This window comes from Sus scrofa, chromosome 2, assembly GCF_054392235.1.
Source record: "Sus scrofa isolate SSC_HxYL_T2T_F1_AM1 chromosome 2, Sscrofa_HxYL_maternal_Yorkshire_Landrace_v2.0, whole genome shotgun sequence".
Classification (NCBI taxonomy): Eukaryota; Metazoa; Chordata; class Mammalia; order Artiodactyla; family Suidae; genus Sus; species Sus scrofa.
The window spans coordinates 73,078,400-73,092,747 of NC_139384.1; the positions used below are offsets into that span (position 1 = coordinate 73,078,400).

The following is a 14,348-nucleotide window of genomic DNA, read 5'->3' on the forward strand; positions in this document are numbered from 1 at the left end:
CATTTTTTTATGACTAACTTTCCACTCTGTGTGTGTGTATCACAACTTTTTTATTCATTCTTCTTGGATGGACATTTAGGTTGCTTCTGTGTCTTGGCTATCATAAGTAGTGCTGCTATAAACACTGTGGTGCATATATCTTTTGGAATTAGAGTTTTCTACAGATATATGTACAGGAGTGTGATCACTTGATCATATGATAACCCTATTTTTTAAGGAAACTCCATACTGTTTTCTATAGTGGTTGTACCAATTTACATTCCTTCCAACAGTTTCAGAAGTTTCCTTTTTATCTTTCCAGTAATTATTATTCACAGATTTTTTTTTGTTCTTGGCCATTTTGAACAGTGTGAGGTGACAGCTTATAGTTTTGATTTGCAATTTTCTAATAATTAACAATGCTGACATTTTTTCGTGTGCCTCTTGGCCATCTATATGTCTTCTTTGGTAAAATGTTTAGATCATATACCCATTTTTATTGGGTTTTATTTTTTATATTAAGCTGTATTAATCTTATTGGGCACGTCATTTGAAAATATTTTCTCCCATTCTGTGGGTCATCTTTTCATTTTTTTTAATGGTTTCCTTACAAATGTAAAGTTATACCATGTTCTTGGATTGGAAGAATCAATATCATCAAAATGACTATCCTACCCAAGACAATCTGCAGATGCAATGCAGTCTCTATCAAATTACCAATGGCATTTTTCACAGAACTGGAACAAAACAAATTAAATTTGTATAGAAACACAAAAAGTTCAATAACCAAAGTGATCCTGAGAATGAAAGCAGGTCTGGAAGATTCAAGCTCCCTGACTTCAGACCATCTTTTGAAGCTATAGTCATCAAATAAGTATGGTATTGGCACACAAAAAAAGAAATACAGATCAGTGAGACAGGATAGAAGGCCCAGAAATAAACCCACTCTACTATGGTCAATTAATCTATGAAAAAGGACACAAGAATATACCGTGGAGAAAATATAACTTCTTCAATATGTGATGCTGGGAAAACTGGAGAGCTGCATGTAAAAAATGAAATTAGAACAATAATACCATATACAAAAATAAACTCAAAATAAATTAAAAAACAAATATAAGACCAGATACTATAAAACTCTTAGGGGAAAACATAAGCAGAATACTCTATGACACAAATCATAGCAATGTCTTTTTGGATCTGTTTCCTAGAATAATGGAAATAAAAACCAAAATAAACAAATGGGCCCTAGAATAATTTCTTAAGAACAATTTATTCTCAGGTAACATACATGTAGTACAAAATAGTTTTTTTTTGCTAGTCGTTAATTATATCTCTGCTATGGGAAAAAAACTATCCTTGCTTCCCATAGCTATTTATATGATTATAATAAAAAATCTTAGACCACAGATTTCACTTTGGTTACATAATTTTGTTGATTATTCCTACCTTAAAGGTTCTCCTCAATATTATTTACTTTAATGTATTGTGTTTTGTACTGTGTCATTGAATTATATTCTCTCCCTTAGGATCCTATTCTGTTCTTCACCTCTATTTTGACAATGTCTACTGTAGTCACTGGAAAAAATATATTATGGAACACCTATTTCCATGTAGAGTCTCCAAGGTAACTCAAATTTGAATAGTGTGACATAATAAATATGTGAAATATAATGAATCAAAATTTTAAAATGTACTTTATATTATTATGCAAAATATTACTTTTTCATGCTGTACACCTACTCTTTATACTATGGAAGATTGATGTTCATCTGAAAGGAGTTTTATACATTGGAGTGAAGAGTTGATGGTTTATATATATATATATATATATATATATATATATATTAGGTTATTATATATATATATTATATATATTATATATATATATTAGATTATTTCCCTGTTTCTGCTCGAAAATTTCCATTACTCTCCTACTAATGAAAGCAAATGATTTCACATCATAACTTTATTTAAACATGGAATTGCATAGAGCTGAAATGTTCTGCTCTCTGATGGGAACCTCATGTGTTTTTATTCACTTGAAAGTCAGCTGGGGAAGCTCTATTGATCATGACTGATCATTTTAACATATGGGGGCCTCAGCTCTCCCTAGATTGATGTATCATGGCCTTGGATAGTATAGTCAGGCTCTAGTCCACATGCTCTATAGTCCTCTGAAGGGCCCACCTGGATTTTGTTCACATAACAGAGTTAGAGTTCCAGCTGAGATCAGCAGAAATGCATAAAATCCTCTGCAGGCACATTATCATTTTCACCATATTGTATAGATCAAGGCATGTAAAAAATATCCCAAATCCAGCCCAGATAGAAAGGTGAAGGTACAGACTCTACCTCCTTCTAGAAGGTGATTAACTGTCACATTTCAAAAAACATAGATACAAAAAACGTTGCAGAATTAGGGCCATCTCTACAAAGAGTCTAACAAAAGTATAATTCAATTCAGTAAAGTTTTATTTTCACTTCTACTTTCAGCAGCTAAATGATCTTAGAAAAGAGAGTGAGACCAAAAGTATATGCGTTTTTTTTTTCATTTATTTTCTTATTGAAATACATTGGTTTATAACATTACTTATGTTTCATGTCTCTGAACTTGTATTTCTACTTCAATATACAATAGAGCATGCTCACTACATAAAATTTAGTTCTCACAAATCACCATGCATTTGAACCCCTTTAATCATTTTAGTCTCCCCCAGGCACCTTCCACTCTGGTAACCAATACTCTGTTTTCTGTGCTTGCTTGGTCTTTTTTCTATTTGTTTATTTGGAGGGGTTTGTTTACATATTTTGAGGTTTTTGTTTATTTATTTTTGCATTTCACATATGAGTGAAATCACACAGTACTTGTCTTCCACTGTCTGACATTTCATTTAACATGGTACACTCAAGGTCCATCCATGTGGTTGCAAATAGTAAAGTTTCTCCTTTCTATGGCTGAGTAGTATCCCATTGTGAATATGTACCACATCATCTTTTTTTTTTCATTTTTTAAAGTTTCATTGACGTATAGTTGATTTACAATGTTGTGATAATTTCTGCTATACAACAAAATGAGTCAGTTATACAAATATGCACATCATTCATTTTCGTATTCTTTTCCCATATAGATTACAGCAGAATATTGGGTAGAGTTCTCTGTGCTATACAATAGGTGGCTCTTCACCAGTCATTAGATATAACACAGGTACAAAGTCATCTTTATCCTTTCATTTGTTGATGGGTATTTAGGTATTTTCTGTATCTTAACTATTGTAAATAATGCTGCAGTGAACACAAGGGTGCATACACCATTTCAAATTAGTGCTTTTATGTTTTCAGATAACTATGCAGAAATGAAATAGATTGATCATATGGTAGTTTTATTCTTTTTTTTGAGTAATCTCTTTATTCTTTTCCAGGAAGGCTGCGCTAATTTATATCCCCATTACCTGTGTCTTAGTGTTCCTTTTTATCCACGTTCTCACCAATACATGTTATTTTCTTGTCTTTTTGTAGACAGCCATTCCCACAGTTGTGATCTGATATCTCATTGTTTTAATCTTCATTTTCCTGATGATTGATTATGTTGAGTACATTTCCTTTGTCTGTTGGCAGTCTGTATAGCTTGTTTGAAAAATGTCTATCCAGTTCCTCTGCTCATTTTTTAATTGAGTTGTTCTTAAGTCTGGGGAAATTTTTTTGGAGTTTAATTTTATAAGTGATTTATATTTTTTGGATATCAAACATTAGTGGCTAGACCATTTCCAAATATTTTCTCTCATTTTGAAGTTTTTTTTCATTTTGTTGATTTCCTTCATGGTTCTGAAGGTTTTAAGTTTGATGTTTGTTTACTTTTGCTTTTGTTTCCCTTGCCCAAGGTGATATATCTAGTAAGATATTGCTAAGACTGATGACAAAGAGAATTGTTACATTTTCTTCTAGGTATTTTATTGTTTCACGACTTACCTTCAAGTCTTCAACTTTGACTTGTTTGTGTATAAGGTGAGATATGGTGTCCAAGTTTTATGTTTTGATTTTCTTTTTGCATGTGGATTGCCACATTTCCAAACACCACTTATTGAAAGGGAGGAGCCTACCCTTTCTCATTTGTGTGTTCTTTGACCTTTGCTATAAATTGTCTATATATGTGTGAGTTTACATGTGTTTATTTTGTGTTCTCATTTCTGTTCCATTGATATTATACTTGTTTTTCTCTCAATACCAGGTTTTTTTCAGTTTAATGAAATTTAAGTTTATTGGAGTATAGTTTACTATCAATGTATTATTTTCAGGTGTACAGCAAAGTGAATCAGTCATACATATAAGTATAACCATTCTTCTTTTCCCACATAGGTTATTACAAGTTATTGAGTATATTTCTCTGTGCCATACAGTAGGTCTTTGTTAATTGTCTATTTTATAAAACATGTGTATGTTTTTTCCATCCTCCCAATTCCTCCTCCCCCATCAAGTCATCACTTATGGTAAGCATAAGATTTCATTTGAAATCTGTCAGTTTGTTTCTGTCTTATAAATATTTTTGTTTATATTATTTTATTAGATTCCACATAGAAATGATACCGTATGATATTTGTCTTCATCTTTCTGACTTACTTCACTTAGTATGATAATATCTAGGTTCATCCATGTTTCTATAAATGGCATTATTTCATTCTTCCTTATGTCTGAATATTATTCCACTGTAATGGTTTCCTTCACTGTGCAAATATTTTAAGCTTAATTAGATCCCACTTGTTTATTTTTCTTTTTCTTTTCATTATTCTAAGAGACAGATCAAAAATATTGCTGTGATTTATGTCAAGGTGTATTTTACCTATGTTTTCCTCTAGAAATTTTATAGTATCTAGCCTTACATTTAGGTCTTTAATACATTTTCAGTTTACTTTTGTGTGTGGTGTTAGAGAATGTTCTAATTTCACTCTTTTACAGGCAGCTTTCCAGTGTTCCCAGCACCATTTAATGAAGAAACTGTCTTTCCTCTGTTGTATAATCTTGTCAACTTTGTCATAGATTAGCTGACCATGGGTGCTTTGGCTTATTTCTGGGTTTTCTGTCCTGTCTCACTGACCTATATTTCTGTTTTCATGCCAGTACCCCACTGGTTTGATAACTAGCTTTGTAGTATAGTATGAAGTCAAGAAGACTGATTCTTCCAGTTTCACTTTTCTTTTTCACATTGCTTTGGCTATTTGGGGTCTTTTGTGTTTCTACACAAAGTAAAAAAAAAAAATTGTTCCAATTCTATGAAAAATGCCATTGGTAATTTGATATGGATTGCATTGAATATGTAGATATACTGTAATCATTTTGACAATATTAATTCTTTCCATCCAAGAGCATGTTATAACTTTTCATCTGTTTGTGCCGTCTTTGATTTCATTAAACACCGTCTTATACTTTTCCAAGTACATGTTTTTGCCTCTTTATGTAGGTTTATTCCCAGTTATTTTATTCTCTTTGGTGAAATGTTAAATAGGATTGTTTCCCTAATTTCTTTTTCTGAACTTTCCCTGATCTTCTGAATGTTAGTGCATAAGAATGCAAGAGATTTCTGTGTATTAATTTTTTATCCTGCAAAATTACCAAATTCTTTGATGATCTCTAATAGTTTTCTGGTAGCATCCTTAGGATTTTCTTTGTATAGTATCAAACCGTCTGCAAACTGTGACAGTTATTCTTTTCCAATTTGGATTCATTTTATTTATTTTTCTTCTCTGATTGTCATGATGGGACTTCCAAAACTATGTTGAATAAAATGGGTGAGTGGATACCCCTATCTTATTCCTGATCTTAGCAGCAATGATTTCAACATTTCACCATTAAGAATGATGTTAGCTGTGTGTTTATCATACATGGCCTTTATTATGTTGAGGTAGGTTCCCTCCATGCCCACTTTCTAAAGAATTCTTTATCATAAATGGGTGTTGACTTTTATCAAAAGCTTTCTCTTCATCTATTGAGATGGCCATATGGTTTTTATTCTTCAGTTTGTTAATGTGGTGTATTACAGTCATTTATTTGTGGATATAGAATAATCTTTCCATCCTTAGTCTATGATGCTTTTTATATAATGTTGGATTCAGTTTGCTAAATTTTTTTTTATGATTTTGGGGTCTAGGTTCATCAGTGATACTGGCCTGTAATTTTCTTTTTTGTAGTATTTTTGTCTGGTTTTGCCATCAGGGTGATGGTAGCCTCAGAATCAACTTTGGAGTGTTCCTTCCTGTGCCATTTTTAAAAAGATTTTCAATAGAATAGGTGTTACATCTTACCTGAATGTTTGATAGAATTCACCTTTGAAGCTGGCTTGTCCTGGACTTTGATTTGTTGAAAGAGTTTTTTTAATAACTTTTTCAATTTCAGTATTTTTGATTGGTCTATTCATGTTTACTATTTCTTCCTGATTCAGTCTTAAGAACATTGAACATTTGTAAGAATTTGTCTATTTCTCCTAGGTTGTCCACTTTATTAACATGTGGTTTCTTGCCATAATCTTTTATGATCCTTTGTATTTCTCTGGTGAAGACCTTATTGATCTCTATTGTTTTATTTGTTTCTATTTCATTTACTTCTTCTCTGATATTTATGATTTCTTTCCTTCTACTAATTTGGATTTTGTTTGTTTTTATTCCTCTAGTTAGTTTAGGTGTAATGTTAGGTCATTTGAGTTTTTTTCTTGTTGCATGAGATAAGATTGTATTGCTATAAACTTCCCACTTAGAATTGCCTTTGCTGTGTCCCATAGGTTTTGGACTGTCTTTGGCTTTTTGCTTGTCTGTTGGTTTATTTTAATTTGTTTGATTTCTGTGTGTTTTGTTTGTTTGTTTTTTTCTTTTTTGGCCACACCTGTGTCATGGAAATTCCAGGGCTAGGGATCAAACCTGAGACACAGATGCAAACTACACCACAACTGCACAATGCTGGATACTTAACCCATGCTTAAAATGTTACAAGAGCCACTGCAGAGATAATGCAGGAAACTTAACACACTGCACCACAGTGGTAACTCCTTCTTTGTCATGTTTTCATTGTCATTTGTTTCTATGTATTTTTTTAAATTTCTTTAAATTCTTCAGTTATCTATTGATTGTTCAGTAGTATATTGTTTAGCATACAGGTATTTTTTTGCAGTGTTTATCTTGTGGTTGATTTCTAGTCTCAAAGCATTGTGGCCTGAAAATATGCTAGATATAATTTCAATTTTCTTAAATTTTTTGAGGCCTGATTTGTGGCCCAGGAAGTAATCACAGTGGATTGATGACCCAGATTGTCTCTATGGAGGTGCCAGTTCAATCTCCTACCCAGTGCAGTGGGCTAAGAATCTAGCATTGCTACAGCTGTGGCTTAGGTCACAACTATGATTTTATCCTTTGCCTGGGAACTTCTACATGCTGCATACCAAAAGTAAATCATGTAACTCAATCATAAAACAAAGTCAAGGACATTTTGTTCCTCATCAAGGTCGATACATAATATCTTGAACCATATCATTCAGATGATTTTAGTTACTAAAACCCCCACCAGGTGGAAAATGCTAACTACATGCTAGTCACAAACATATAGACTCCAACCAGTTGGAATCAAAAGGTTGATGACTGAAATTACCAGCTACCTCACCACCAACTAATCAAAAAACTGTGCACAAGCTGATTACAGGTCTTTGACCTTCTCCCTCACACACTTTAAAAACATTTCCTTGAAAACAAGTTGGGAATTAGGTCTTTTGAGCATGAGCTACCCATTGTTCTTGCCTGGCTCCATGTTATGAGATTTGCAGGAAATACTGTACTTTCCTTCACCAGAACCCATTGTCAGTAGATCGGGTTTGCTGTGTGTGAATGAGTAGACCTAAGTTTGGTTCAGTAACAATAGCTGCATACCAATTTTCCTAAAAGAACAATTGTTTAATATAATATCTTTATTATCAAATGTGATGGTGTGTTGGGGAGCTGTGGTTGCCAAGGGGGAGGGAGTGGGATGGACTGGCAGTTTGGGGTTAGTAGATGCAAACTATTACATTTAGAATTGATAAGCAATTAAGTCCTGCTATAGAGTACAGGATACTATATCCAATCACTTGTGATAGAACAGGATGGAAGACAATGTGAGAAAAAGAATGTATATATAGTTATGACTTGGTCACCTTGCTATACAGCAGAAATTGACAGATCATTGTACATCAACTATATTTTAATAAACAAAATTTAAAAAACTGAATTCACCTGGATAATAAGTGGTATCATGGGAACAGAGATTCAGCAGGAAAAAAAAATTGTTTCTGTCCTGAAAAATGTCCACAGGGAAATAACTAACTTATAGATCATTGTAACATGAGGGAAATGAAGCTAATGAGAAGACATAGAGAGCTATAAATATCTACTGTCCCTCCATCCTTGAGCTTGTAAAAACTGGGTATGGAAGAGTCAGGCTGTTCTGTTGGAGTCCTAAGACTGGCTAAAATTCCATTGCTTGCCCTCTTCCTGCTCTCTTGTCTGGGAACAGTTTTTCAGTTTCCATGTTAACCATCCAGAAAAGGATTCAGACTGTTACACAGAGACATTTCTCTCAGAGTTCTCATGCAGATGAGTCTAAGAACCCAAAGGCACTGCAGAAAAAAATCAGAGAGAATGAACTCCAAGAATATTTACCTGATGTGACCTGAGAACTAGCTGAGCTTAGCACAGAGCTCAGAGACCATTGGGTTCGATTTCTTCTTTGATTACATATAAATGTATTTTTTAAATGCTAAAAATTGAAGTGAACATTGAAATAGATAAGGCAATGTTCAGTGATGCCAATTAAATGATAGGCATGGAAGCCCCATTAGAAAAAGGATGATAGGCATAAAGTACTTTTAGTAAGTGTATAATATTTTTCCAAGTATCTTATTAATTGGAGTGGATAAATAGGATATTAGCTGTCTAGGGTTATACAATAAAATAAAGACATATCTTTATAACTTTTAAGACAGGGCATACATGACTATGTTTCCATACCAAGGCATGCTTGCAAAGACCTCCTTGCAACAGTAGTTCACATTTTTCAATCTATGAAACATACTTTACCATGAGTCTTCCATGAAATGAAGGGGAAAAAAAGAAGTGAAAATGGGGTATGCTAATGACCTTAATTTCCAATTATTTAATTTCCATGAGTCTGAATATTACATGGATTTGTTAGCCATTTATTTTCTCTATTTCAAATTACCTATGTGATTCCTTTGCTTCTGTATAGTAGTATCAGAAAATTTCTCTTCTTGATTTTTAATGCAATGTTTCAAACAATGAATTAGAGTATTTTCACATAGAGGGTTTTTGCCTGTTAGTTGCTTTATGTATATACAGCTGTATTTGAGAAGAAATATGAATGTATATAATTTTGTTATGATAAAAGCTGTCAACAATTCATATTATGTTCTCTCAATTGCTTGTTTTTTTTTTCCTGAAAGATTACAAAATATTGAAGAAGGAACACTCCCCAAACATTCTCTGAAGCCACCATCACCCTAATAGCAAAGACAGATAAGACACTACCAAAAAAGAAAATTATAGGCCAATAACATTGATAAATATGGATGCAACACAATTTTAGCCAACTTAATAAAACATTATTTAAAAAAAGGTCATACAACATGACCAAGTGCTATCCATCCCAAATTCACAAATATGGTTCAGCATACACAAAACAGTCAATGTCATACACCACATTAACAAAAGAAAAGTCAAAATATTCTCAATATATGCAGAAAAAGAATTTGACAAATCCAATATCCACATAATATTCTCAATAGACGCAGAAAAAGCATTTGACATATCCAATATACATCCATGATAAAAACTCTTCCCAAGTGGGAATAGAGGGAACATAGCTTAACTTAATAAGATCCATTTATGACAAACCCACAGCCAATATAATATTCAAAAGAGAAAAGCTGAAAGATTTCCCACTAAAATCTGGAACAAGGCAAGGATGCCCCCCTCACCAATTTTATTCAACAAAATATTGGAAGTCCTAGCTACAGCAATCAGACAAAGAAAAGAAGTAAAATATATCCAACTTGGAAGAGAAGAGGTAAAATTGTACTATGCAGATGACAAGATACTATATATTGAAAACCCTAAGGACTCCACACAATAACTACTGAAAATGATCAATGAATTCAGCAAAGTAGCAGGATATAAGATTAATATTCAGAAATTGGTTGCATTTCTTCATACTAATGATGAAATATTAGGAAAGGCATATAAAATACATTTTAAAAACACATCCCCCAAAATTAAATATCTAGAAATACCTGACCAAGGAGGTGAAAGATTTATATGCTGAGAACTATAAAACATTAATCAAGGAAATTAAAGAGGATTCAAACAAATGGAAAGATATCACATGCTCCAGGATTGGAAGAATTAACATTGTTAAAATGGCCATACAACCCAAAGCAATCTACAGATTCAATGCAATCCCTATCAATTTACCCATGATATGTTTCACAGAATTAGAATAAACAGTCAAAAATTTATATGGAATCATAAAAGCCCCAGAATTGCCAAAGCAATCCTGAGGAATGAAAGCCAAGCAGGAGGTCTAACTCTCCCAGATTTCAGACAATATTATAAATCTACAGTAATCAAGACAGTATGCTACTGCTACCAAAAGAGACATACAGACCAATGGAACAGAATGGGAAACTGAGAAATAAAACCAGACACCAAAGGTCAATTAATCTTTGACAAAGAAAGCAAGGCATAAAATGGGAAAACAACAGCCTCTTCAGCAAGTGGTGCTGGGAAAACTGGACAGCCACATGTAAAACAGTGAAACTAGAACATACCCTCACAGCATGCAGAAAACTAAACTCAAAAACTGTATAAATACTTAAACATAAGATAAGACACCATAAAACTCCTAGAAAAGAACATAGGCAAAACATCCTCTGACATTAACTGTAAAAATGTTTTCTTAGGCCAGTCTCCAAAGGCAGCAAAAATGAAAATAAAAATAAACAAATGCGACATAATCAAACTTACAATATTCTTCACAGCAATGGAAACCATAAAAATTCCAAAAGACAACCTGCAGAATGGGAGAATTTTTTTGCAAATTATGCTACCGAAAAAGGCATAATCTCCAACATATACACACAAAATATGCAACTCAACAACAACAAAAAAACAAAAAACCCTATTGAAAAACAGGCAGAAGACCTAAACAGACATTTCTCCAAAGAAGACATATGGATAGCCAATAGGCACATGAACAAATGCTCAACGTCATTAATTATTGGAGAAGTGCAAATCAAAATTACATCAATGTGCCCCCTCACACCTGTCAGAATGGCCATTATTAGTAAGTCTACAGATAACTAATGCTGGAGAGGATGTTGAGAAAAGGGAACCCTCCTGTACTGTTGATGGGAATATAAATTGATACAGCCACTATGGAAAACAGTATGGAGACACCTCCAAAAGCTAAATATAAGACTACCATATGATCCAGCAATCCCACTCCTGGGCAAATATCCAGACAAAACTTCCATTCAAAAAATACATGCATATCTATGTTCATTGAACCACTATTAAAAAGAGCAAAGAAATGGAGATGATCTAAATGTCCAACAACAGATGAATGGATTAAGAAGATGTGGTATATATACACAATGGTATACCACTCAGCCATAAAAAAGAACAAAATAATGCCACTTGCAGCAGCATGGATGGAACTAGAGATTCTCATACTAAATTTTGTTTTATTAAAGTATAGTTGATTTACAATATCCCTTCAATTTTTGCTATACAGCAAAGTGACCCATATATATTTTTTTTTTCTTACATGCTTCCATTATGTTCTAACCCAAGAGATTGGCCAGTGTTTTAAATTCACCAATAAAGAGTAAGCTAGGAGTTCTTGTTGTGGCTCAGTGGTAATCAACCTGAATAGTATCCATGAGGATGTGGGTTTGATCCAACAGCTTGCTCAGTAGGTTAAGCATCTGACATTGCCATGAGCTGTGGTATAGGTTGCAGGGACATAGCTGGGATTTGGCATTGAAGTGGCTGTGGCCCAGGCTGGCAGCTACAGCTCCAATTTGACCCCTAGCCTTGGAATTTCCGTATGTCATAGGTGTGGCCCTAAAAAGCCAAAAAAAAAAAAAAAGAGATAAAATAACAGTGAACTAGAAGAATCCTAGCCACCTAACCTGCAGAACCCAATAAAGGCAGATCCCCAAGTTGATGCTATCTTTTTCTTCCCATCTCTCACTCTCTCTACCAGAGACATACCTGGATGGTCATTGGGAATGATGTGTATACTCTAGGACTTGTAATTTTTTTTTTAATTTCCCCAACAAGTATTGCTGGAATGCATAATGCAGTCATAATAAGAACCACAAGGCCAATCCAGCCACAGCATAGATTTGGTCAGGAAAATGTCTGTGAAATTTTGCTACAAGTAACAAAGACAGATGTGAGGGACTCAGACATTTCTAGCCAACAGTATTAATGTCAATAGGCTGAGAATTAAAGGCAGCAATGTTACAGTATTCATTGTGAAGAACAAAAGTTAAGATAATAAGGAAATAAATGATGGACTGAAGTAAAATTTAAACTTCTTATTTTCCTCTGCAATAAATTACATAAATGGCCTTAGTTGTCAAGTTTTCCCCCAAGTGAGTAAAATAACTTATGAACATTCCCTCAGAAAAACCTAGGGGAAAGCTACTTGGCATGAGGTGTGTCATTTGAGAAAAATTATTTTTAAGAAATTCCAGTTGTTCAAGGTAAGTTATGGACATTTTCAAATATTTCTGATCCAAGCTTGGAAAAAGTTTGGACAAAAGGGAAAACTGTATATCGAGCAGAGCAGAGCTTAATAAAGTGAGTTCCTTATATTGTGTGGAGGAGCTTAATCCAATAAAATGGGAATTCCAGGAAATAAATAGTAGGAACAAATTCTATTTCAAAAATCAGATGCAAGAATAGCAGTTTCTGGCCTGAGAATTTGAGCCTTAAATTCATGAGCATATTTTCAGCCCCAGGACAACGGGCCCTTACATAGCTGCCATCCCAGTGATTCTTCTCAGAGCCCTCTTTATGTCTTTGTTCCTCAGACTGTAGATGAAGGGGTTCAGCATGGGTGTGACCACTGTGTACATCACCGAGGCGACTGCACTTGAGTGTGAGCTGTGGGTAGCAGAAGAGCTGAGGTACACTCCAAAGGCTGTACAATAAAATATGGAGACAACTGAGAGGTGAGATGCACAGGTGGAAAATGCTTTATACTTTCCCCGCACTGAAGAGATTCTTCGTATGGAGGAAACTATCTTAGAATATGAGTAAAGAATTCCAGTGAGGGAAGCTCCACCATACACCCCTGCTGCAAAATACAACACCATGTCATTAAGAGAGGTGTCAGAACAAGCAAGTTGGATCACCTGATTAATTTCACAGAAAAAGTGGGGGATTTCCAAGTCTGTACAGAAGGATAGCCACAACACCATTATGCTTTGTAATAAGGAATTCAGGGCACTCATGATCCAGGATGCCAGAACCAGCAGTCCACAGAGCAAGGGTTTCATGATGACTGTGTAGTGTAGGGGGTGGCAGATGGCCACAAAGCGGTCATAGGCCATCACAGTCAGGAGGAGCATGTCCAATGTTGCAAAGAGTAGGAAAAAATACATTTGGATGATGCAACCTTCATAGGTGATAGCTTTTCTCTTCATCCAAATGTTATGTAGCATCTTTGGGATGGTGGTGGAGGTGAAACAAATGTCTCCAAAGGACAAGTTGGAGAGGAAGAAGTACATGGGTGTTTGGAGGTAGGGTTCTAGGCTGACAGCCAGGATGATGAGGAAGTTTCCAAACACAGTGATCAGGTACATGGAGAGGAAAAGCCCAAAAATGAGAGGCTGCAATGCTGGTTCCTTTGATAATCCCAGAAGATAAAATTCTGAAATTCGTGTATCATTCTCTGGCCGCATGTGGTAGAGGCGACTACCAGGACACAAACAAACAAAAATAACATAACTGTTTTCCTAAAAATTGGCTTTGCATAGAGTTCTCTTGTATTGTACATGTTTAATGGTCTGGCACTATCACGGCAGAAGCCTAGATCACTGCTATGGTGCAAGTTTTACCCCTGGCCCAGGAACTTTCACATGCTGTGGGCATGGTAAAAAAAACCTGGCATTTCAAAATTGGCAAAATTCTATAATTTATTTTCTGTATTCAAATATTGATATCTTCAATTTTTGTATAGAAATTTCCCTTCAAATTATCCCCTGATCCATCTCTGAAGAGGAATATTTATCCCACATTCAGTTTTTCCCCTGCATTGTCATGCATTCC

The 14,348-nt window shown here is 34.4% G+C and overlaps 1 protein-coding gene across 1 annotated transcript; it reads right to left on the reverse strand.

The window, feature by feature from the left end:
- Positions 1-13,048: 13,048 nt before the first annotated feature.
- LOC110259626 (olfactory receptor 7A17-like) lies at positions 13,049-13,981 on the reverse strand. The gene has a single exon (XM_021085106.1). It carries the CDS (start codon positions 13,979-13,981, stop codon positions 13,049-13,051), a length of 933 nt encoding a protein of 310 aa, XP_020940765.1.
- Between the last annotated feature and the right edge of the window lie 367 nt (positions 13,982-14,348).